The following is a 26351-nucleotide window of genomic DNA, read 5'->3' as shown; positions in this document are numbered from 1 at the left end:
ACAAGAGACTCAAGCAGAATGAAGTAACATAATTAGGAAGAGTCCTGGAGATGCTGTTGGAAGGAAAACTTCAGATCCAAGGAACAATACTATATAAGGAATTTCTAAGCACTCATTTTTCATCACACAAATCCACCAAATTTCACAATAAAACACACATATGAAAGCAAAACCAGTGGAGATCTTGAATTATATTTATCATGAACTTGGCTGGACGTGTCAATAACCATAATCCCTCAGGCAGAAAGTCATGCACACACAATGGACATAGCACAGCTGAAGCAGCCTGACATGCATTACTGGAAAAAAAAAAAATCTGGTGCACATAGAAACATAAATACTCAACAGAAAGACAAGATATAGGAAAACACCATCACAGACCAGTATTTTCAGAGAGTTTATTTATAGAATTGTTATTTCAATTTGGCACACAACTGGAAAATGCTAATACAATTTGGTGGGACAACAGGAAAAATGCCAAAGTGTTGCTGGTCCTTTGGGGAGAAAGAAGAAATGTGAATTACAAATAAGGATCAATCAGGGTTGAAAACAATATTATCTGAAAGTGAGCTCTATCAGCAGTAGACCATAAAAAAAACCCTGAAAGACTTAGAACCTTGAGACACTGGGGTGATGCTTCCAAGTTCTCTAGTAACGTAGACTGAAGCCGCCAGAGGCGAATTTAACACAACCCAGATTGTTTGCTCTGTTGGCAGAAGCCGACCTCTTCGGAACTTAGCTGAATTTACTGTTCGTGTTTTATCTGGCTTGCTTCTGCTCACATTGAATTCAGTGGGAATGCCGCTACTGACTTCAGCAAAATCAGGTCTTTCACAGAGGGCCAATGGAGCCTCTTTCATAAGCAACAAAGCTCTGCACCCAGAGGGACAGAAATGCCATATGGTTGTAACATTACACTGAAAAGCTGTTTCCTTCTCCTCCTTTTTAAGACAGTTTAACTTCTCCTTAGTCCATTTGTATCTTTTCTGCATGGCCAGTACCGCCAATCACATGAAGCTCTCTTCAAGATGCCTTTATTTTGTTGGCATCTATCTCACTTTTGGTAGGATCAGCACCTTAGACCTTGGTCCCAAACATTAACAGCCTGAGGATAAACTGGATAGTTTGCTGCTGTGGCCTTCTTGTTCTGGGAGTATTTGCACCTCTGATCTCTCATTTTTCTTGTCCATATGGACTAAGAAAGGAGCAAGAATCAGAAAGGAACAGAAAAATGAGGAACAGCAAAGAGGGAAAAGTGGCTGCTAATTGCTGGCTCCAGAGGGAGCTTTGGAAGGAAGTTGGATGAGCACTTTTGAACTGCTCTCAGAAGAGCTGAAAGAGCTGGTGTGGCATCTGAAAACCATGAAGTATAAGGCTTCAGCAGTTTCTCAATACAACCCATGAGTGGCACAACCTGCTTGTAGGGTGGGAAGACATTTGCAGCAGGTGCTAGCACTTCATTATAAGAGCTGCCATACAGAAGGTGTGGTTCAAAAGTCAAGCAATCTTTAAGTTCTCAGTTACCAGAGTCTTGTCTCAGCGAGTTACATTACAGTGAAGGGGATATAGCGCAATTTTGTCATTGAGGAGAGCAGGTCAGAAGATAGACTATGAATGATATTTTGGCAAAGTCAAATCTGCAATTGTTTGTGTGAAAGGGCCTAGGTCTCTACAACAAAGCACTGAAAAAAGGCTCAGTGTGAATGGCCTGACAGGAAGCCATCCATCCAGGCTCTCCTTGGTTAGAGGCAGTCTCCCCCACCCTCATCATGCTTGGGCTTAAAATCACGCAGGCATTTACCTGTGGTCCATTAGATCTTAACTGTATGGTTATCTAACCTCTGAAGGACAAGAGAAATGGAACTATCAATGTAATTTAATCAAGAAATGGAAATAAGTGTTCTCTGATACAATTTCTCCAGCACAGTCATCTGCTTCTTTCCTCTCCACTTCTCTAGTTTACTTTAGAAAAGAGATCCACAAAGGTGTTGGGCATAACTGGGGAGACAGTAGCCTACAAAATCAGTTTTGCCATCAGAGAAACTGCAGCTGGAACAACATCTACGAGGCAACGAAGCAGCCAGCCTCAGCTGGCATAACAGACAAGGCCCAGCACAACACTCAGTCATTTCTCATTGCACTGCTCTGGGGGATGTGGACTTGTTTTACACTATTACACCACGAGTATACAGTATTGCACTGCTGTTGTTCAACTCCAACAGATAAGAGGATGCCACAAAGATGTTGGGGTACATTTGTTTATAAACAAAAAAGCAGAGATGAACTCCAGTCCTGACTCCCCTCCATGCCCCTGATCTCCAACCACTGGCTATTTAAAAAAAAAAATCTCTTCTCACACCTAAAGCCACTTAGAATATCTGTCCACTCTAATGACCATGAAGTAAAAGCAAATATATGAAACAATATCACTAGATGACTTTGCAGATTCACCTATATGGTTAATTCACCATCCAAGTAAGCCATCTCTGCTAAATATTTTCATTATTACTACGTGCTCTGTAAATCAGAACAAACAGCTCTTTTATAAAACTCCATCTATAAAAGTCTGGCAAATAGGTTAAACTCAAAACCAGTTAAGTACAACATTCAACCCTTTTATTTCTGTGTCCTTTTATTTCTAAAACATTCATTCAAGGAATGAAAGTTAGGACTCTTGGTACAGTATGAGGTATCATCTATGCTACCATCCACTCTTTTTAGCAGAATGAAAAGAGAAAATACATACGGCTTTAGAATAATTTCACTTGCAATTACCTTAATCATAATAGCCACTCAAAAAATCCATCATTGGAAAACCAATGCTAAAATAATACATTCTCTTACTTCCCTTGTTTGGAGCTAGAATGATACCATGATTTTTTTTAATTAAAATTTTTAGAAAAGACATACTTTGTAGGACCACCTACAACATGCAATTGTTTTAAGTAGCATCCCTAAAACCAGTATGACAGTTTAATGTGGAAAAGGCTACAATGCAAAGAACAATGTTCTAGCCCAGTAGCGAGACACAGACATGGGTACAGTATGATTTCCTACGACTCTGGGCGTAAGCTTAAGTCACATCCACACAGCTGAGACCAAACAAGTATTTAAACCAGAATAGCAAAATGTTTTTTGTAAGTGCAGTGTAAACATAGTCAAAGAAATAGAATATACTGAGTCTTAACACTATACAAACAAATATCAAAGTGCACTGGCACATGTGCACTAAGCAAGCACTTTTGAATACCTGCTGGTCTGCATAAGAGTTGCATTTATTGTAAAATGACATCAGAAACTGCTATTCACCAGGTGTTTACCTATTCTTATATCAAAGAAGTTCCTCTTTAAACTAGACTGGGAGACTCCAAGCACCACCATGGGCCTCAGCTGTGGGAAAGCTGCATGAGCTCAGGCTCATGCCTGAGAAGTACCAGAAGTAATTAACTGGGCACCTCACTCTCACCTTTTCTTCATTTTCACAAGAAGTGAGCTTGGGCCAATAAGGGTCTACTGTGAATGGTACTGAACACTGTAATCCATTGCAACAAAGCAATTTAGGATATAAATGGCTCTAAACAAGCATGTCTTCCTAATGGCAGACTAGGTATTTTAGCCAGCATACGGGAAGAAGGAAAGGAGGGCTGAAGCTCTTCTTTGTACCTTATCTTCCTAAGGAAAAATAATTTAGGCAACTACTTCTGTTTACTGCTCTATATCTTCAATTAAGATGCAAGTAAGCCCTTGTACAATATGTAACATCTTATTTTTCATTTCTCATACAGAAGCTAAGTCTGATCACAGCTTATGCAAGGAAGTGATAGAATCGTACCCAAAATAAAAGCAGTCACATTTTCACAAGCTAAGTTTACACGATTTCAACCTGAATCTAAACCCACAACCTGCCACAGACTGTCTTAATTGCCTATTTAAATATTGTGCATTCAACCTCTGTGACACAATTAGGTTTTTATACTAGGCTAACTATGGCTATTTCTCATATTTAAATTTTAATCCGTGTTCTTCAACTAATAAAGAGAAGAGCTGCTTTTTTATTAGGCCTTAGGTAATTTAAATCAGCCTGAAGGAAAAAAAGCTGCACTCTTCTTGTAAAATATTACTAAAGCCTTGATAAATATCTGGATTTTTATTCTTCACTGAGGTTTGGAAGCTCAAGAAGTTTTTCAAAATAGATCAGACCCTTTTTAAAGAGGGCATATTCACTTATTAGTCATAGCATATAGTAGTTTATTAAATTTAAAAATTGGAAGTTAAGTTGCTTTGTGTATTATCTACATGTGTAAAAGCTATTTTCAAACAGCAGCAATAGCATCAATTTTGGAAAAACAGTTCTCTTGGAAAACTACCCGTACCAAAAGGCTAGTAAGACTAAGCTTCAGTCTACTTTGCCAGCAAGGTTACAGAATAAAAGTCTGTATCTGTAGTTATGCAACATGTGAGGACATCTTTTGGAAATGTGAACATTAGCTAGAAGTTAGAAGAGGTATCTAGACATGCTCCGCTACTTACGTAAGGAGAAAAACCCCTTTTTAATCAGAAGAGCAGTATGATGAAAGAAGTTAAAATGAAAGTAATTAAGAATTTGGTTTAAACAGCCTATAGCTTATACTGAATAAACTTTGAACAGAAAACATCTGTATTAACTAAGAACTTTAGCTTTCTTGAGGAGAGATGGGAAATTTATCTACTGATAATTCAAACAGGTACATTTTAACCTTCTAAAACCCTTCAGAGGGATGCAGAGAACAATACAGATGGTTACATTTTTGCAGATAGAGGTCCACAGATTTTAGAGATGCAACAAACTGTCATTTGATATCAAAGGGCCCATGTTCTGTTCTGCATATGCTGGATTGACAAAGAACATTTTTCAGTAAAGTTTTGCAGACCCTGCTGTACTTCAAGTGCCACATGTTCTTCAAACTTGCTTAAACAGATTCAAGTTTAAATGGTCTCTCTCTATGTAAATTTCCACAAACCAAGTAACTGCAAGCTGTTAGGGATGGCTCAAGAGCTTTCTGCAGAAAAGAGTGCGCCTTAATCTAAAAAGACTGAAAGTAGTTTCTGGGGTTGTAGAAAAATTGCTGGTTTATATGTCATGTTGCAAATGGAAACAACCAATCAACTTACTATATCTGTTAAACTCATTCCATATGACTCTATCCAATGGAAAACAAACAAAAAAACAGGTACTGAAGGAAGAGGCTGTTTCTATAGGCACAAATACGAAATGATGAGCAAGTCCTACATTAGAGAAAAATCTAGCATGCATCTTCAACACTGTACGCAGAAATCAAGGACAAGAAGTACCTGTTAAAAACTATACAAGGAAACATTGCCTTCTTTTAAAAAGGTATATGGAAATAATTACACTGATTAATAAAACACTGATATTCACAACCCATCTGAACTAAACTGGTTTACATCTTCAGGAAAAAAGTCAAAACAGTATAGAACATTTCTTTTTTTTTTCCTCTTAAAAAGCAGAAGGAATGCCACACTGTCAAAGATAAATTGCTGCTGCATATAAATTTGTGTCAACCTTCTTGTGCTTTCTGTTCAGGGGATACAGAACACAGGGTCATGTTTCCTGCTAAACTGTTTACAGAGTTATCAGATGCCTATACAAATCAACCTTTTTTCCTACCTAATTCATTATGGAGTTGCTACAACTACAGTAACAAGATGTAAAAGGTTCCAAGAAATTCCTGTGAGAACTACTTAGGTTATTTTATGAATAAATTTGGATTTTTCTTTAGTTCACCTACGTTCACCAATATATACTGTATATGCACCTTGAGTATAAGAACTGCATAAAAACAGTCTGGAAAAAAAAAACCCAATGTGGAAACTGAGGTGTGAGGCAGTCAGTCCCCCTTCTACTTCTGATTATTATTATTATTTTTTTCTTTTTTAAATACCACCACTGAAGAAACCCAATGCACTATATAGTCCCCAAACCCACACCAAACTGCTTTGCTGTGCATCTTTCCCAGCAGGTTTTCACACCTGCTTCTTCAGACAGAGCATTTGGAGGCTACAAAAGCACAACTTGTACTTCTCCATCAGTCAAGTTTATTTGTGTGATGTTTTTTCCAGATCTGGAAGTTTTTCAATTAGTGCTTTATGGTTCATGTTGATACTGGCTATAAGTCCTCCCTCATTGCCATCTGAGCCAGTGTAACTAATTTCTTCACCAGTTAGGGTAGTCATATGGCCACCCAATGCTCTCAACACTGCATTTCCAGCACATATGTCCCACTTCTTAATGTAGGTGACATGGATATACACATCAGCTTCTTCTTGATTCTTTTCAGCAACGTCAAGGAGGGCCAACACTTTGTAACCTAGAAGAAACAGGCAGAAGTTAAAAAAAAAAAAAAAATTAAACCAAGTTTTCCTGTTCCTCATAAAGGATAAATCTAATAGTAAGTGTTAACATGCACATACAAGATTTAGGAAAGTGATGTCATTAATTACATCATGCCATCCAGTATAATGGCAGAAGCACCAATAAACTTTGTCTGCCCTCTAACCTGTAGAGAAAATTTGAAAAAGGAACACCCCCCACACACCCCCCAACAAGATTTTTCCACTGCACCCCATTTAAAACCCTGGGTATTTGAGACACGTTATCTTTAGACAGCCTTTACCAATATGCTATAGATTTATCTAGAGACACAGTAAAAGAACAAGACCAGAAACTCAAATACAGTTTTGCTCTTAATGTTCACTCACTTATTTCTCAATCTCTGTATTATGCTGAAGTCAACCTTTTTCTTCCTGGATTTTTATTACAATAGAAGGAAGATGCATATACCACTCAGCCCAGGGCATTCCTCTTTATCATACATTATGCAGTACAAAGTCATTGCTCAAAATAGTATTCTTTCTTTTATGGAATTTTTTCAATTTTTCAACTGTTCAACCAAAATCCTTGTTTCATTAAACTGTTCCTTTCTTTATCTTCTTACACAGAGTCAAGCCCTGGAGAAGATCTGCTATAAACAGTTACACTTTCACTTCCTTTATCATAAGAAAACTCATTTAGATTCATTGTCAAGAACCTATGCAACATCTTCTTGACTAAACAATCAGTAAGGGAGCTCTAGCTTCCCGTATTAAAGACATAGAATGATACATTTCTGTAAAATTCAAATTTTGCATGGCTTTTCTGAGACTTTGAAACAGCTATTGCTTCACACCAGTGTCTCACGTATTTCCATTCTGTCAGCAACACACACAAGGATATTGTGTAAGCTTACAAAAGCTAAGCTAAAACGTCTTTGGACTGAACATGAGGCAGATAAAAATGGCCTTCAGTGACACTAGTTTTCTCTTTTGACATAAATGCAAGACATAGTACCAAGCTTTAAAGGCTTTTTCTCAAAAAAAAAAAAAAAAAAAAAATTGTTTAATGAAACATACTACTAGCTAACTAAGAACCAACAGATTCTCTTCCATGATTCCGTATGTGGTCACAAACCCCTTTTTCCTCCACAGAGGCACCAGTGCCTTCAATGAATGCACATCAGTGTGTTCAATGAAAGGACCACAAGAACATTGCTGGCCCAGGCTTAGGTTCACTAACGTACTAACTTGTGAATAGCTTGAAGCCTGAACTAAGTTTCCATGTAGGTTTCTATATACAGGAAAAAACTGTGTCCCATTGTCAAGTGCTTGCTTTTAGGGATGCAAAGGACAAAAGATAAGAGGAAAAAGAAGAGATGCCACAGTTATATCCTTTTGTCTAATAACAGCTATCCCCTTAAATCATTCGGAAGCAATAAAATGGATAGGATGCTTAAGGAACCAAACCTGCTCCACCAGCGGGGATTATCACAGTCTTATTTCCAAATGTCTGCCGTGCAACCTGCTCAACTTTTCCTGCATGGGAGCGGGATACAATAATCCTTGGAGTTTTCTCATTGTAGGAGGAACGAGCTTTTATGTTTGACCCACCATCCACCATTGCCCAGGCTACAAGAAAAACACAAATTCTGCTAAGATTTACAAAGACAATCTCTGTTAAGTGTAAAGATAAAAGGATACTTATCTGAGAAAATGGAATTGATGCCTCTGGCTTAATTTCCCTCCCTATTGTAGAAGAGAGTTAGGGCTGACAAAAGGAAGGGGGGCATGCCCACATGTGCACACAAGTGGAAGAGAAACAGCACCCACACAAAAACACACTTTTGTGCTTATGGCATTATCCCATGCCTAACTATTCTTGTGTGATACTTCCAAAAAACAGAGTAAGAGGGAAAAATCCCAAGTAGGAATATTTGGAACTTAAAATTGGAAAGCCACTGAAGTTAAAAGGATGGCTCTGAGTCAGAAACAGATCCAGTATTTCCTCAAACAAACTTTTTATAAGAACAAAAAGCCCCACTATCCTTCAAAGCAGGTAGCAAGGAAGGAAATAGCTCGGGAGGATAGTAATACTAAGGAAAACATTTGATGGTGTGTTTCAGAGGACTGGATTTAGAATACACAGCCTCCCACTTGTTTCATCATGAAGTTCAAAGCCAAGCTTGGTAGGTGGCATCCCCTAACCATTAATTTGACATTTACTTAGCAGACTAACCAGCAATTTCATCTCAGTAGAGGGCCACATTGTATGGCAACAGACTGAGTTATGTGTAATAACAATGCCGACTGCCCTTTACTGCTTTGTATTTGTGTGGTAGTATTAGGAACAATCCTACTCACAACATATTGTTATTTCCAGCTTGGGAAATGAATACTGTTCACATAGAATGACAGACTTCATTGCATCTCATCTGATGCCATGTCTGAGCATTTCACACTTTACTATCACTAAAGGAGATAAATTTTCAAAATTACAGTCCTAAAAAAACATTTCTTCAGGTAGATCTTGATAGTTAGAAAAACGTTCCAATAACCCCAAGATTCTCAAAGCATATTGGAATATAGTACACACTTAAATGACTGGAAATTAAGCTCATATTTAAAGACAGTAAAATATTTAGCACAAAATATTGAGCATTCAGTGGGCAAAAAAAGAGAACAAATAGGAAATACATTTATTCAGAATTAGTTTCTGTGCCAGAGCTACTGCATAACTTCACAACTCTAGAGGTCAGTATTGCCTAAGGGAAAATGAAAACAGAAATTCTTGTTTCAAATATATAGTAAGACAGTGTATTGGGTTTGCGTGGCAAGGTTTTAGTAGCGGGGAGGGGCTACAGGGGTGGCTTCTGTGAGGAGCTGCTAGAAGCTTCCCCTATGTCTGACAGAGCCAATGCTAGCCGGCTCCATGATGGACCCACCGCTGGCCAAGGCCGAGCCCATCAGTGATGGGATAACATATTTAAGAAGGAGGGAAAAAAGTTGCTGTGCAAGAGAAACTGCAGCCAGAGAGAAGAGTGAGAACATGTGAGAGGAACAACCCTGCAGACACCCAGGTCAGTGAAGAAGGAGGGGAGGAGATGCTCCAGGTGCCGGAGCAGAGATTCCCCTGCAGCCCGTGGGGAAGACCATGGTGAAGCAGGCTGTCCCCCTGCAGCCCATGGAGGTCCACGGTGGAGCAGATATCCACCTGCAGCCCGTGGAGGAGCCCACGCTGGAGCAGCGGGATGCCCCAAGGAGGCTGTGACCCCGTGGGAAGCCCACGCTGGAGAAGTCTCCTGGCAGGACCTGCGGACCCATGGAGAGAGGAGCCCACACTGGAGCAGGTTTTCTGGCAGGACTTGTGACCCCGTGGGGGACCCACACTGGAGCAGTGTGCTCCTGAAGGACTGCACCCCGTGGAAGGGACCCATGCTGGAGCAGTTCAGGAAGAACTGCAGCCTGTGGGAAGGACCCACGTTGGAGAAGTTCATGGAGGACTGTCTCCCATGGGAGGGACCCCACGCTGGAGCAGGGGAAGAGTGTGAGGAGTCCTGCCCCTGAGGAGGAAAGAGCGGCAGAGACAACGTGTGATGAACTGACCGTAAACCCCATTCCCCATTCCCCATCCCCCTGTGCTGCTGGGGGGGTTAGGCAGAGAATTCAGGAGTGAAGCTGTGCCCGGGAAGAAGGGAGGGGTGGAGGGAAGCTGTTTTGAGATTTGGTTTTATTTCTCATTACCCTACTCTGGTTGACTGGCAATAAATTGAGTTAATTTTCCCCAAGTTGAGCCTGTTTTGCCCGTGATGGTAACTGAGTTATCTCTCCCTGTCCTTATCTTGACCCACGAGCCTTTTGTTATATTTTCTCTCCCCTGTCCAGCTGAGGAGGGGGAGTGATAAAGCGGCTTTGGTGGGTACCTGGCACCCAGCCAGGGTCAAACCACCACAGACATGAATACTAAAACTACTTTGAAGCTTTCAGAAGTGCATACACATTGCCAAACTTGCAGCTATGCTCACCGATACTTTATTAATACTAAAGAATTAATTAGTTCACAGTTGTGGCATTAAAATCATGTCAGATAGTCAATGAGGCTATGCTAGAAAGTCTTGCTTGTTACACACAGCTGCCATTAAGATCTTTAATCAATCTTTGTTATTCACACTCATAAACAGCAGCTTCTGGGTATAATATCACGGACCCAAGTTCTTCTGCTGAATGAGCAAAGTGCTCTTCTGCTAAAGACTAATAGCACACGTAAGACTGGCCAGTATGTGTAGGTTTCACTTTGCTTTGCTATAAGCACTCCAACTGAAGGGATCTTAATTCTTAAACACATTTTCAGTTAGTTTGTTTTAAATGCATCATTTTTATGTTAAACAAGGGCACCATTTTCCTTTGTGGTTTTACAGCACAGAACACATCTGCAGCTCTAATTCTGAGGTCTGCAGCAGCACTCTTTTGCCCCAGGTACTATTTTCTCATTTATACCTACAGATGTTCTCTTAAACATCAAATTTTAATTAACAGTATGACTGAAGATGCTGGAAATATGTGAAGGCATAAAGATACCTGTATATGCTGAGAACGGCTTGTGTATCACTCCTATTACTGGTTTACCGTTTACAGCCACGCAAACCATTGTCGTGACATACTGTCGAAGATCCTCTGTGGGCAAAATGAGAAAGTGAGCAAGTTTACAGCCAGATGCCAAGAACACAAAAAGAAAGCAGACCTGACATTATAGAAAAGTTGTTCTTTCAAGACTAGTCTATATTCTGCCTCCTACAATTATGTAACTTTGTTGCATCTTCAAAAAACCTTGGCAGTTTTCAAACAACTTTAAAGACTTCAGTTTTCCAGCAATTTCTCCTGTTCAGTAGATGTAACCTATCCTACCAGGTCTAATGTTAACAGCTGTGTCTTATGCAGCATGTATTTTCATGGAAATCTGTGCCCCTATACTCTCCCTTCTCTGCCTTACCTCCTGTCCTCTATTGGTTCAAAGCTGATAATTCAAATATCAAAGAACATTCACCAGAAAAGGTGACTGTATCAATGGAATACTCACAAAAAAATCCCCATTTTTCTGTTTGTTCTTCAGTACTTATCAGCAAGAAGTTTAGTTGGATTGCCTTGAACTGCTTATGTGACATCTTAAAACACTTGAAAAAGGGGAAGATTGAATTATGCATGCTTTTTTGAAAAACTATAACAATTTTTTTAATCAGGTTAAATAGAATATTTACTTAGTATTCCCTTTAAGTAAACAAACAAAATATTCTGAGATATTTAGTGTTGCCACAGTAATAACTTCAATAAAGAAATGTGTAAATCCAGCAAAATCCATAAATGACAGTTACCATTTATTTTAGCAATTGCTTACTTCCAAGGAACGCCAAAGTAATTTCACAGTTGGAATATATAAAAGTAAATGCTGTGGTCTAATAACTATAGAGATTTCATGATGCAATTTGTTCAATTAAATCACACTAGCTTTGACATAACACACTTTAACAAGAGATGTCATTTTAAATACTTACTATTTTGTCTCCAGTATAAAAGGCAGACATCAGAATTACACACATGATTTGTCAACAAGAATCAGCTACCTGTGTATTCTTGTGTAGCATCTAACGGATCGATCCAGACAGTAACACTTTCTGCTGGAACCTCTTTAGGCTGTATTTTTTGTTTTATGTCTTCAGGAATACTGCGATCCCAAGAGACTGTCTCCTGATCAGCTGTATCAACACGCTCTTCAGAGTTTATCTATGATAAGACAACGAAAGTAGTTGCGTTAACTTATCAGATACAGTAACTGTGGTACTCGGAGAAATTACAGGTTTGCTCACATCTTCTCTTTCTCCCTTCACCTCCAGCTAAAAATGCACAAATTACTCATTTTTCAGCAACTCACAAGCTATTACCATCATGCGACAAGCAATGGAAAACTACAATCCAGAATTTTACTATGAACCACACCACAGCTGGACACTTTCTTTGGCTGCAACTCTTCCTACTGAACATTCTCACAGTATGAATCACAGCTTTTTTAAATCAAAAGTTAAATGCAGTTGCTTCAAAGACTACAAGCAGAACATTTGACTTTGCAGAGTCATGTGGTATACAGATACAGCAGGGGTCTAATATTCCATTTATACACATCAGTAGATGCAGATTGAAATGTACAGATATTTTATCAACAAATATTTTGCAGACTATAGTATGACTTAGGGGAGTAGGAATCCTAGTATATATTCCTGCTTCCGGCATTGAGTTAAAACTAGCAATTTAAGCAGCTCAACTGGATGTAACCATTACACAATTGCAAGATGAATGTTATTTTATAAACAAGTTAATAATATTCCTTACCTGTCTTTAGGGTAAGTTGGGCTAAGGACCTAAGAAGGCCCATGAAGAACATTTATAAGCAGAAGTCAAAGGTCACATTTAAGCCTATTGTCACTGGCTGCCCAGCTTAATGAATTTTATTCTGGACCAGAGGGCATTTTAGTATGCCGAACAGAGTTTGGTCCAGTAGCAGAGCACACAGTTCCAGTCTGTTGAATGGAAGAACGTTCTGCAAAACCCAATACGATGTCATTGTGACTCTAGTAGCAAGGTATTTTTGGATCGCAAGAGATGCGGTTATCACAAAACACTGTATGTAATGATCTCTCATGTTACAAAACACGACATAACCTGTCAGGAGGAACTGCTGGGGAAATATGGATCAATCTGTCTTAACCCATCCATACCAGCTTTACTACCACTACAAACGTGGTTTATAGGAGAGCTGTAATGCAACTGGACATAAGTAGTGCTAATAGAAATTCAGACAAATTCATCCCATTTACTTTTAGCACCTTAGTTACAGTAGGAGACTAGTATTTCTATGCTCCTTCTACTGCCAATAAAAAGGAAATCATTGCTATGCCTTTCAAGCTTCAGCCTGTATGAATGCTTCAGAAACACATCACTAATTACTCAGTAGGACAATGATGCTTATGGCTTAGATATGTAGGTTATATGTCTGAAGTTGAGTTAACCAATCTGGACTTTTGGGACATTTAAGAATATTAGGAAAACCAGTTTTTTTATTCTTGCTAACTTTAAAGGTGGTTTCCTCTAATATAATTCTAAATGGATGCCAAACTGACTAGCTCTTGTGTCCATTCAAGGCAAAATAGTAGGCACACATGGGGTACAATGCGCCTACAACGTAGAACCACTGATTTCCCTTTACTTGCTACAGGTAGTGTGCTAGCTCAGATTCAGCTTACTGCTAGAGCAGATAAATCCTCTCTAACTAAACCGACTTGTTATTACAGATGTTGTAGGCAAGTGACATTGAAAGACAATGAAAATAAAGAAACAATCTGACTACATTTGAATGTTACAGACTTGTAACAGCAGGATTTTTACATAATTCACATCATGACAAGAAAAGACATCACACACCTCAACTGTAACACATTATTAGCAAAGGGTTAAGGGCCATCTCTCCAAGAGAATTCAAAAAAAGAAAGCAAGCAGAACTGCAGCAACTCCAGCCATACATCATAGCTGCCTTCTCACGTAAAACCAGTATTTGAAGCATTGTGTGCCAAACACAGAGTCCTTGAAGTTGCCATGACATTTATAAATTAAACATCTGTCACTGTACAAGAAACCTGACGATTGTGTTTTCCCCTAGGGAAAACAGTCCTGCAAAGTCAAGATGACTAGTCCCACAGACTTGGCAGCCTCAACACAGCCCCTGGGCAGTTTAAGTTCCACTACAGCATATTACTGTAAAAAAAAAAAAAAAAAAAAACCCACAAACATTTCCTCAACAGAAGAAAGAGGCCTCCAAAAGTTAAAGGGTTGGAATTTGGAATCAATCCTCAAAAGGAAGAATATCTTGTTAAACCTGTTGTTACAGTACACTAATATTAAAAGACTGAAACTATCTGAAAGGTATTGTTTTCAGAGAAAGACCTGCTAGTAGTTCCAACTTTTGTAGAGGTGGCCATGACGCTGCAGTATTTATAATGCTTCTGAGGAGTCTCTCTCAACAGTCACAATTAGTCTGCCAGTAAAAAAAAGGCAGGGGGGGAGGCGGGGGCAATAGCGATCAGGTTGCAGAGCCATCTGGAGAAAATAAAAATAAATTAAAAAAAATTCAACTGGGTCACTAGTTTTCCATTCATATCACCATTTACTCTGTAGCCCTGGCTGAATACTCCACAAGTTACAGTTCAAGTAGAAATTCATAGTTATTCCACCACATGCAGTTATTAAATTTATTTATTGTTAGGAAGCTAAAGCTACATTATACGTTTTGCCAGACGCAGCTGCCTGAGAGAGGATCACCAACCCTTAACACTGGGAACTTATCTCGCCCCCCGCCCTTTATTTTTTTTTAATGCATGAGAATATACCTGGAAAACATGCCTTTGTGTTAATACGATGTTCCCTTCCTACTTGTCATTCTCATTTGCTGAAAGCCTCCAGAGGCCATGACCTTACATTTCAAGCTTTTCTGAAGCAATATGGATATGAGGTTGACTGCATTCCCAAGTCTTCACTCAGAAATTAGGAGCAGCTATGGTAGAAAGACAATCACAACACCAAATGTTTCAGACAACAGAGCTTGTTCCAGCAAGACACTCTGAGTCAAACTGCTACATTAATGTAAATAATTATAAAGTCTGCATGTTCTCTATCATATACATAACTTTGCCTACTCCTGAGAGTCAGATTTAGATAGCAACCCATCATGCAAGAACTTGAGACAGCAAGCAGAAGACAGAAATAAATAGTTATTTGGGGTTAGCCAACTAACAGCTGTAAGCTGTAAAAGCCTGTCTCAGGAAGCTCTGTAAGCTGCCCACCGACAGAGTTTAACTACATTTAAGCAATCTTCCCCAGTCATGCTTGAAGGGAAAGCCCATCTCACAAAGAGCTGCATCAAACACAGAGATTTAATAAAATACATGTAAATAGGTGAATGGACTACTATTGACAGGTCAACAAAAAAAATTATTTCATAAAAAAGGCAGTCTGGCTGCATCTCGCCAGCACTGAGCTTCTTCAAAACGAGTCCGAGAGGTGCAGGAATCCCATAACGGATGAGGGATGCTGCTCACAGCAGCCGGCAGCAGAGGTCCAACAGCAACATCGGGATCAGCACATGGTGTGCCTTCCGAAACACCCAGGTGTCCCCAGCCTTCGGAAGCCCCTTGTACCCTCTCCTCTGGCACGTTGGTGATTGGAATACAGATCTGCTCAGAGACACGGGAAGCAACTCAGGAGTGTACTACAAACCCGTGTGGATAAACGCAGTGCTCTGAACAAACAGCCAACAGTCCCGACCACGTAAAGACTTCAGGGAACCTCACAGTGGCTCATTGTCCTGTGCTGGGCTACTCCCTACCAGCACTTCGTGATGTCTATGTGGCAGATCATCACCCAACAAAACTGCTTGAATACTAGGTAGCTGTCTGTGGCGAGGTGAACAAACTCAGGCTTTTTCCTGGTTTGAAAGAGTAGGACACAGCTGTAGTTTTGGTTTAGAATTCACCCATTAAGGATAAATTAAACCGAAAACATATGCTAAAAAAATTAAATAGAAGTTTCTGTTAAAATACATAAATTATTTTTAAAAAAATAAACATCAGTACATGAAAATGCAATGCTTTTCTTAGTGTTTGGTGGGATGTGAATTTTATTTGAATTTATTACTCCCCCTCCTTCCCCACATCCTTATTCATCCCAACACTCATTTTGTATTCTAATATGCAAACAAACCAGTATCTTGAAAAAAGATGAGGTAGAACAGCTCGTTACTCCTGAGTGTCAATATCCTCATCTGATAATTAAGTCCTCTCAAATCCAAATCTCAGTACTGTTTTATTAAAATAGAAAACAAAACAAGAGCAACACAAATACTATCCCACCTGTATTATAAAGAACAAATACTAATTAAGCTATCAAGGTAAAAACAAAACAAAAACACCCCACAGTTTAGGTAACAACAAAAGATACTATTCACTAGTCCGAATACGAATACAGGAATATTCCACGAATTACATTTCAAGAACAGAGACTGGAACAGGTTGCCCAGAGATATGGTAGATGCCCCATCCCTAGGAACATTCAAGGTCAGGTTGGATGGGGCTCTGAGAAACCTAATCTAGTTGAAGACCTTCCTGCTCATTGCAGGGGAGTTGGACTAGATGACCTTGAAAGGTCCCTTCCAACCCAAACTATTCCATGATTCTATGATTCAATGAATAAGTCTATTGATTTGAATGGGACCATGAAAATGGAAAGCCTGGAGGCCCAGACAAAATAGCATGCACAGAGGAACGCTAGTACAACATTAATAGATGTTTGACTTTGTTCTTCTGTTTTGTTAGGGCACTAACTCTGCATGACATACACAGCCACTTCACCGGTGATTATGCAATGTAAGCATTATGCATACCCAAGATTCAAACTTAACTTTGCCATTTGCATTCACATGACAGGAGATGAAGGAATGGAGCAGAGGGACAGAAGTAAATAAGTAAATGCAAACATTTACAAACAATAAAACAACAATGATTCTGATACCTTCTTACTGGCTGACTGTCCTGGTTTCAGCTGGGATAGAGTTGTCTTCCTAGTAGCTGGTACAGTGCTATGTTTTGAGTTCAGTATGAGAAGAATGTTGATAACACACTGATGTTTTCAGTTGTTGCTAAGTAGTGTTTAGACTAAGTCAAGGATTTTTCAGCTTCTCATGCCCAGCCAGCGAGAAATTGGGAGGGACACAAGAAGTTGGGAGGGCACACAGCCAGGGCAGCTGACCCAAACTGGCCAACGGGGTATTCCATACCATGGGACATCCCATTTAGTATAGGAACTGGGGGAAGTGGGGGGATTGCCGCTCAGGGAGTAACTGGGCATCGATCCGCGGGTGGTGAGCAATTGCACTGTGCATCACTTGTATATTCCAATCCTTTCATTATTGCTGTTGTAATTTTATTAGTGTTATCATTATCATTATTAGTTTCTTCTTTTCTGTTCTATTAAACCGTTCTTATCTCAACCCACGAGTTTTACTTCTTTTCCTGATTTTTTCCCCCATCCCACTGGGTGGGGGGGGGAGTGAGTGAGTGGCTGCGTGGTGCTTAGTTACTGGCTGGGGTTAAACCATGACACTGACCGAGATATGTCCCCTGTCACTATATGCATCCTCTGGACTATGTCCAGAGAAACCAGCACCTTGAAAGGCATACTGACCTACTAGATGTCTGCACGGGACTGTACTTGATTTGCTGTTATTTGACTGTGCTTCAGAGATGTCACAACTCAGGGAAGAGCACTTCAACCAGCAGCCTTTGGGCTTTCCCCCGCTTATGGGCCAAGCCTCACATCTCACCCCTCCAACCACTGCTGTTGCGTTTCACCAAAAAGCAACACGCCCTTATGCCCACTACACTACAAGTCAGACTGTTTTAACTCCATTTGCTCAGCTTCTCTGTTTTTTCCCTCAAATATATCAGAGGTGAAAGCTGTCTCATCTTCTCACAGCATCTGTACATACACAAATTGTGTGAAGGAATCAGATGCCAAAACCTCTGAACGTAAACACCCACTTGAAGAGTCATGATGTATAAATATGCACAACAGGAGAGCACTCTCCAGGAGAGCAAGAAGCAGTCAAAGCACTGTATTTCCAATAACCAAGGAAAGTATTTAACTTATCCTGGTTATGAAACAGGGCTCCAGAATCTGCTACAGAAGGACGGACTTGCATTCACACCAAGACTTAGCTCACCAGCAGCCAGGACCACTCATGATCCCTCCAACTTTTGAATTCTGGGGCAGTGAGTAGCAGTTTTCACTATGAATGAAAGCTGCTTCCTGAAAGCTTATGTTACTTGACACTGAAAAGAACGCAAACTCGGAAATCAAAATATCACTTCCTTTTTTAAGTTTAAAGTGCCTTGAAGCTGTAAACAGTTTGAATAGTAACCTTGCCAGCATAGTAAAAAATTCTAGTTTTATTCAATACACTGACATTTTTAAAGCCAGCTGTTTCCTTTTGAAAGGGTTCTTTTCCTCCTTAGATTACCTCAACCTATTAGAAAGGAAAAATGAGCTTTTACAGGTGACCTTCATGCCTTTCAAAAAGTTTCCTCTTGCTAGGGTCCAATTTACAAAGAGTTTTAGCAAGGTAGATTCTGTTATGAAAGGATAGAGAGGACCTTGCTGAATCACATGGTTCTCTAAATAAATAGCTTGTTAAAAGGTAATAAAGTTTAATAAAAATATAAAGTATATTTGTATATAAATGTGGAAGGTATAAAAATAGATTAATATATAAAATAATAAAAGGTATAAAAAACGCTGGTCTCATGTTGTCATTCATTTGAAATGAAAACAACAAATACTTCTATAATAATGCCACGGAACAGGTAAAGGAGGCACGCATTTTTTTCAAGGCACAGAAGTCCAGGCAGAGAGAAGTTTTCCTCTACCATCAACTACATCTTCATTTATTTTAATACGAAGTTGTCACTTCATGCAGGAACAAGATTACTGGATGTGCAAAGAAGAATATGGACAAACCTAAATGTCAAAAAGCTCAATTAGTACTTATCAAAACTCATTACATGGTTTGGTCATTAAGACAGCAGGAAGCAGAGTGAAACAAACAGGTTTTCACAAATGGTAAAGACGTATCAGATTACAACTCTGCTTCTACTGACTTAAGACAAATAGAAGTTAGTGAAAACAACAAAAGTGCAACAGAGGGAATCAGCATGGATCACAGAATCCAAAGTTTCCTCCAGTAATCTGTAGAAACAACTAGAATTTAAAGCCAGTAAAAGTAATAAAGCCACTCGCTCATTAGCTCACACATGTTGTTTCAGTAGATGGCAAAATTCTCTGTTACAGTTATATACAGATGCAAGTCTAGCAAAGAGAAAGGGATGACTAGTTTGTCACGAGAGTTGCAACACTACTTTTCATTTTAAAAAAACATCCAAATAAGGCCAGGTTAGAAGTCTACCAATACAATAAATAACACTGAGAAAACTTTTGCTGTTTGTGAGTGGTTACACTACTAAGAAACTCAAACCTCCAGATGCTCAGCTGACAGATGAAACACCCCCGGGATACACACAAGCCAAATGAACTACTTGTCATTACATCTGAAAGATCATCACAGACCTCATTACCATAAAGTTACAGGCTTTAATTTCATTTTATGTAGAGAGAGACAGCATAAGTCATCTAGCATCAATTCAAACCCATGTTAAGAGATGCATCTCCAGACAACACCTATTACCGAGATACCCAATTAACATTCACACTTCTTGCTTTACTTAGAAACCTGTTGGCAGTTGCTAAGATCATTTGGGTCAGAAGAACAGTAATTTTGTTAAAAACCCCAAGACCTGAGGATGCCATTCTCACAACATGAAGAGACAAATAAATTACTGAACTTATTCAGCAAAGCGCTGAAATCCTTCTGAAGTTTAAGCAGCATTTTGGTTTTTAAACCTACTTCTTTAACATATCTATCTTTCCCACAGAATCGGCATCAGATGCACAGCTTGCCATCTCAGATGAAATTCCAGTTTTCTAAGTATGATAGCTGGCACTGTAGTCAGAAGCCTGTAAACAGCAGGTTTAAACCTCACAAGTAGTTCAGGTAGCTTGATTAAAAAAAAAAAAAAAAAAAAAAAAAGGAGTGCTTGGAGACATTAATCTTCAAACAGTGGAATTAATTTAGAGGAAAATCTTGTTAAAAGTTAAACTGACATGTTCTTAAATTTCCATTTCAAACACTGACACCCAATTCCAGCATTATCATGCAGAAACTTGAAATGAGGTATTTATCATCCCTCTTCACTGGGTAGAAGAACATTCAGATTCAGGGCAGTGGCAAGACTGTGTGCTGGTTTAGGCTGGGATAGAGTTACTTTTCTTCACAGTAGCTAGTATGGAGCTATGGTTTGGATTTGTGCTGGAAACAGTGTTGATAACACAGGGATGTTTTCCTCCCTGCTGAGCAGTACTTACAGTGTCAAGGCCTTTTCTGCTTCTCACCCCACCTCACCAGCAAGGAAGCTGGGGGGGCATAAAGGGTTAGGAGGGGACACAGCTGGGACAGCTGACCCCAACTGACCAAAGGGGTATTCCAGACCATAGGACGTCATGCTCAGCCTGCAAAGCTGGGGGAAGAAGGAGGAAGGGGGGGACATTCGGAGTGATGGCGTTTGTCTTCCCAAGTCACTGTTAGGTGTGATGGAGCCCTGCTTTCCTGGAGATGGCTGAACACCTGCCTGCCCATGGGAAGTGGTGAATGAATTCCTTGTTTTGCTTTGCTTGCATGTGCGGCTTTTGCTTTACTAATTAAACTGTCTTTATCTCAACCCACAAGTTTTCTCACTTTTCTGATTCTCTCCCCCATCTCACCAGGGGCTGAGTGAGCAAGCAGCTGTGTGGTCCTTAGTTGCTGGCTGAGGTTAAACCACGACAGACTGATAAAAAGATGCCTGGAGACTAGGATTTACACTAGAAAGCAAGACATATAGCTGGTGCAACTATAGAATATAAATCAATGCACTGGTCAATATTAAGCCCAAACAGCTGAAAATGAGAGTATAGGGCAGAATTCATTCTGGCAAATAAGACTGAGGTCTGCATCCTGTGAAAATAACACTAGTATAGTGTAGAAACGAAATAGCAGAATTGTGTGGGTCACTTTAAGATTGGCTTTTTGATAGTCAGAGGACATAGGGAATGTGGCCAAAGTGCTTGTTTAAGGAACACGTCTTCCTCTGTCAATCACTCCCGCCTTTGTGAGCAAGTAAGGCTGCTCCTTCAGATGTGCTGACACAGGCTGTTGGTAGGGCCATAATGTGAAGTGAACCAGGGTATTCCTAAATAACCTTTATTTTACATTTTTACCTTGGATACATTCAGGTATCAAGTTCCTGACACTGACCCCTGGACAAGCAGAGTTAGAAAGATGGAAGACTCTGATGCATGGCTCTGAGAAAGAAGCTCTTTTATGAGGTAATGCTGCTGAAACCCCTGTATAATGAGATCACCTCTTCAAACGGCGAAGCTCTTTTGGGCAGAACATACCAGTGTTTCTGTCCAGTCTCTTAACTGGATTTGGAAACACTGCCTCCCTAGTCCCCTCTCCCCCCAGCAGCAGGGCTGGCTTGAGCATCTCCTTAATCCCCTCACCTGATTCCCATCTCAGTCTTTCTTATCGCACCACCACTGTGCTAGCACAAGGAATAAATAGGGCTGCATGGAGAACCAACCAGAAAAGCAGTGAAGTAACCCAGAAAAGATAAATAAGATAAAGAAAAAAATGAAAAGGAGCAGAGGGGATGATTATAGCTGGATCAGAGCTTTAACTCATTCTCAGCATGACAAACAAATAGACAAAGACAACACATTGGTAGTGCAGGAGCAGTAAACACCTCAAGCCTGTAACTGCAGTTGAGGACTTTATCAAGAGAAACCACTGCATATATCTTAGCATTAAATGTATTTTAAAATCAACTGCACAAACATACTTCATAGAAGATGCATGCAAATATTCATTGATGGATGTTGAGTGCAATCAGACAACACTGGGTAATACTTGAGTTAGAAATAACTGATTTGCCCCTTCCTCCCTTATCTTTCTCACGTCTATTTCTAAGGGATATAACAACAACACTCAGCACCACTCAGTTTACTACACAGTGATAAAACAGAATCAATCTCCTTCTCTTCGGTCTTACCTAACCTAGCTGTGAGAAGTCTTGAACTGACGCAAATGCATCTATTTATATCAAATAGAGCAGGTGATGTAAGCAGCGGAGTTCCTCTTCCTCTGTAGAGATAATACCTTTACTTAAAAGAACAGACAAAGGCAAAACATTTCTATGTTGTTTTTTTTTTCCCTCTCTTCCACCCCTCAGATTTTGAAAGTGTTTTTATAAATCACAACTGTAAGGATTATAAGACTCTTTCCAGATTTATTTCAGCTTCCACAAGTGAGAAGCCTAACTCTTCCATCTTCTCTTAATAATCATACCTTAAGAAAAGATATGCTTCAGACAGACTGTTTGCATGCTTTCCCTTATTATGTCCAGCAGCACAATACAGGGAATCCAAGGCTGCTCACTGATTTAACTTTATTTCCGTCAAATTACTTTTCCCCCTGGTTATTTTTAAACATTGGAAAGCCATAGCTATTCTTAGAGGACAATTAATGGATCATTTCCTTTGCGTTATAGGCATATTTTGGCACCCAGTTTTTGCGCTGGTTTGTTTTTTTCCTGGCTGCAGCATTTGGCACCACTTTAAATGTTGAGGTACCCCTGCTAGGCTCAAGGACTCCATGATGTGAGTAAATCAGCATTTTGCATAAATTTACTCTTCAAATTCTTTCAGTTTTTGTTTGACAGTTTTTGTTAGCTGCACTTTCTCTAGCAAGAAGAGAAGAGGCGTTTTATTTGACTTCAATGTTTTTTATTCTGGGGTGTCACTCTGTACACAGGGATAAGGCTACAGATATAAAGTACTATGCCTCTTACAAGATGCAGCTTTATAACGCATCACATGAAAGGTGTCTCGGGAAATCCTCTATAATCCTCGTATTCACGCCAAAACTACAGTAGAACTGTTCTATGAAACAGCAGCAGTTTTAGATGTGTTGTGCTGAAGGTACACATGAAGGATTTGCAGATTGAGATGAGACCTTGTCTTCGCACCTGAAAATTGTATAGTGCCGCATGCATACAGTAAACCAAAAGTTTTTATTTTGGTTTGGACAAATGTTTATGAATACAACTTCATCATAGTATAGACTTTAAGAGACACTATGTCTTATCAGTATATACAGCTTAGTGGATATTTTTTAAACGCTGCATGAGATAAGCTGTTATTATCCAGATCATGTACTCAGAATACTAAATATCCCAGAGCTGATCTGTCAGATTGAGTAACTCTAGATCAGCTGAAAGATTTGTCGAACAAACTCTTCCTAGTCATCCTCAGTGCTCAACCTCAGTCAATCTAAGGGGGGTGGGAGAGGGAGAAAAAGAAAAAAAAGAAAAAAGAAATATGCCTGATTTTTTTCCAGTTCCACAGATGTACACACCCATTTTTGTCTTCATACTGTGTTTGAGAACACATCTGCACTCTAGAAAGTACCAACTATTTTTTAAAGGCTAGCAGCACAAGTCGACCATGGGGAAAACAAAAAGGAGCAGCGAAGTTCTTTAAAAGCAGATGTTCAAAGTTAACACCCTCTAAGAGGAAGACACACAAGTCAGACTGTCACTGCTATGCACCCCAGGCACCGGAGTTTATGCATGTGACCACAGACACAGAACAGGCAACACAGTTCCCTGAGCTCTACAAGCACAAACCGAACCCCCAGCCTTCTCTAGAAGCACAGACAACTCTTATATCTGAACTAATGAAGTCCCTCCATCCGTGGAAGAGGAGAAAGCGTACAGGTTTCAGGCAGCGATACAGGTAATGCCTCGCTCCGTGAGGACACTGCATAGCAAAAGAGAACAAGGGACAATACTTTTTCTTCCTTTAATGTAGGGCCTGTGACCGACAATCCAGCAATCTTCAGAACATAACCTTCATAATCTTTCTGTAGAGGACGATTAATCACATATCAAGTTTATTTCAAATACTGAAGTATTTGGTGTTTGCTTTAGATTTCATATTCAACAGGTTCTCTACAAACTTAAAAAACCCCCAAACAAACAAAAAAAAACCCCAAAGAACTACACACCACGCTGACGAACTTCCAAAACAGCCACTGAAAACTCACTGAGTAGTAACTAAACTTAAGCAAAAAATAAACTATGCTACTTTTTTTCTCAACTTGTCCAGGAAAAGCATGCAATCACCACCTCTGAAATCCAAACTTAGGGTTTTCTATCCGTTTCAAATGACTGTAAAAAGCTAAAGAATTTAACATCAAGACACTGAAGAGAAGTTCCCATTTACTTAAGCTAAAGTGGAAACAAAGCCAACAAAACCCGAAAGGCCTCTAAAGTATAGTTCTGGTTTGGGTGCGACCTGAAGTGTTAGACCCACATTTCAGAAGCGAGTGAGAGCAGGGAGGTGTGTACACCTCTGAAAGAAAAGTAAATACATTTTGCCCACGTAGGCAGTGATCCACAGTGTGGCACAGCTGTTAGCTTATCTGCTGTCCCAAAGTCACGAGAGCTGAGAAGTCAGATATTGTAACACTATGTTCCTAAACGTCAAATCCTCAACCCCTTCTCCCCGTTACCGGCTCTGCCTATAGCTTGCGGCGGGAAGGATAATTAAGAAAATAACAGCATCACTAGTCTCAGCACCATAAACATATGCAGAATTGGAGCTATGAAATAACCTTTATCCATAAGCAGAGAGCACATAATCCACGATGGTTAGACTTGGCGTTCCCCCCCCCCCCAGGCCCGTATTATTTCAAACATATTGTTTCACCTCGCATGGCTTCGCTTACACATGATCCAACTCCTTCCCCTGCAACCCAACACCCACGGCAACAACTGTGAGCCGGCACCGCCACAAAATCAGCAAGAGGGGAAGGAAAAAATGCAAAACTAGGGCAGTATTTCCCGTCGGCGGTTACAAAACGGGGAGGTGACACGTGTCCCCCCGCAAACGGCCGAGCCCCCGCGGCGCGGCAGCCCGGCGGTTCGCCTCAGGCCCTTACCCGGCCGGTAACGAGCAGCCTGGCGCCGGAGCTCTGCACCGGGCGGGAAGGGGGGGGGGTGCCCGGCCCCGGGCCCGCCGCACACCCCGCTCCCCGCCTCACGGGAGGGAGCCCGGCACCCACCTGCACGGCGGGGAAGGCGCCCTTCAGCAGGTAGAACATCCTGCGGTTGGAGAGGAGGTCGCCGCTCGTCAGCTGCTCCTCGGCCCCCTCCCGCGTCTTCCCCTTCGCCTTGGCGTTGAGGACGTTGCCCTCACGGACCCGCTTCACCTCCTCCCCGCCCCTGACGGCGGCCAGGACGGACACGGCCAGCAGCTCCCGCAGGTCCACGGCGCCGGCGAGCGCGGAGCCGCGGGGCGTCTCGGGCCCGCCGGCCGCCGGCTCGCTCAGCATGAAGAAGGCGAAGCGGCCGGCCAGGAAGCCGGAGTAGAGGTGGTAGAGGACGCCCAGCCCCAGCAGGCAGAACACGGCCATGCCGAGCGGCGAGAGGCGGATCCCCATGGGGGCCATGGCCGCGGGGCAGGAGGGCACGGCGGGGCGGGCGGGCAGCGGTACCGGGCGCTCACCACAGCCCCATGGTGCCGCCGGGGCGCTCCGCTCCCTCTGCTGCTGGTGCGGCGGCGGAGCCGGCCCGGCTCCACGCTCCTCAGCGGGCCGGTGGGGAGGCAACGCCGTCTGTATCCGGGTCAGGCGGAGGCGGGGCCCGCCGCTCGCACTGAGCATGCCCCGCCGCCCACCGCACGCTCGGCGGGCAGCGCGACCCGGTGTTCCCCTTCTCTGCGGGTGTCCCGGCGGGAGGCTGGGGATCTCTCCTGTTCCCTACCGCGGGCGTGCCTGATAGCGCACACTCTCCTTCGCCCGCTGGTTCTCCTGAAACGAGTGGTTTGGGGCGGTGGGGTTTTTTTTGTTTTGTTTTGTTTCATCTGCTTCTAGGCAGCAGGTGCGTGAGGAGCACGCACCGCCGGGCAGCGGTGGGGCCGAGGGAGCCGTCCCTGCCCGCTCTTGGCAGCGCGACCGCCCGCCGGGGGCCGGGGCCGGGGCCGGCTCGGAAGGACGGCACGACAGGCCGGGAAGGAGATTTCTGTTGGAAGTTGCTGTTCGCATAAATTGCCGCTTAATTTCTGAAGCTTTGCCGTTAACGGTTCTGAGCATCCTTGCTGAGCAGCATCTCGTGTCTTTCACCTACTGGTTAGGGAACTTTGGGACTCTCAGCTCCCTTGTGCCCCCTTGTGCT

The 26351-nt window shown here is 41.4% G+C and overlaps 1 protein-coding gene across 1 annotated transcript; it reads right to left on the bottom strand.

Moving 5' to 3' along the window:
* Positions 1 to 384: 384 nt before the first annotated feature.
* On the bottom strand, positions 385 to 25813 carry BPNT2 (3'(2'), 5'-bisphosphate nucleotidase 2). Its single transcript, XM_030011953.1, has 5 exons — positions 25241 to 25813; positions 11988 to 12147; positions 10948 to 11043; positions 7840 to 8001; positions 385 to 6368 (listed from the first exon to the last, which is right to left on the bottom strand). Exons 1-5 carry the CDS (start codon positions 25625 to 25627, stop codon positions 6097 to 6099), a joined length of 1077 nt encoding a protein of 358 aa, XP_029867813.1. The 5' UTR covers positions 25628 to 25813; the 3' UTR covers positions 385 to 6096.
* Positions 25814 to 26351: the final 538 nt, after the last annotated feature.

Source organism: Aquila chrysaetos, chromosome 4, assembly GCF_900496995.4.
Source record: "Aquila chrysaetos chrysaetos chromosome 4, bAquChr1.4, whole genome shotgun sequence".
NCBI lineage: Eukaryota > Metazoa > Chordata > Aves > Accipitriformes > Accipitridae > Aquila > Aquila chrysaetos.
The sequence above is the reverse complement of the archived record's forward strand: the minus strand, read 5'-3'. Positions and strand labels throughout refer to the sequence as shown.

What these genes read in the sequence shown, in the direction of transcription:
- BPNT2 (XM_030011953.1), bottom strand. Translation starts at nt 25,627, where the DNA reads ATGGCCCCCATGGGGATCCGCCTCTCGCCGCTCGGCATGGCCGTGTTC. An exon ending in TGCTACACAAGAATACACAG is followed by an intron (nt 11,044 to 11,987) that starts GTAGCTGATTCT and finishes TTTTGCCCACAG; the next exon opens with AGGATCTTCGACAGTATGTC. An exon ending in AATCCCCGCTGGTGGAGCAG is followed by an intron (nt 6,369 to 7,839) that starts GTTTGGTTCCTT and finishes TGTTTCTTCTAG; the next exon opens with GTTACAAAGTGTTGGCCCTC.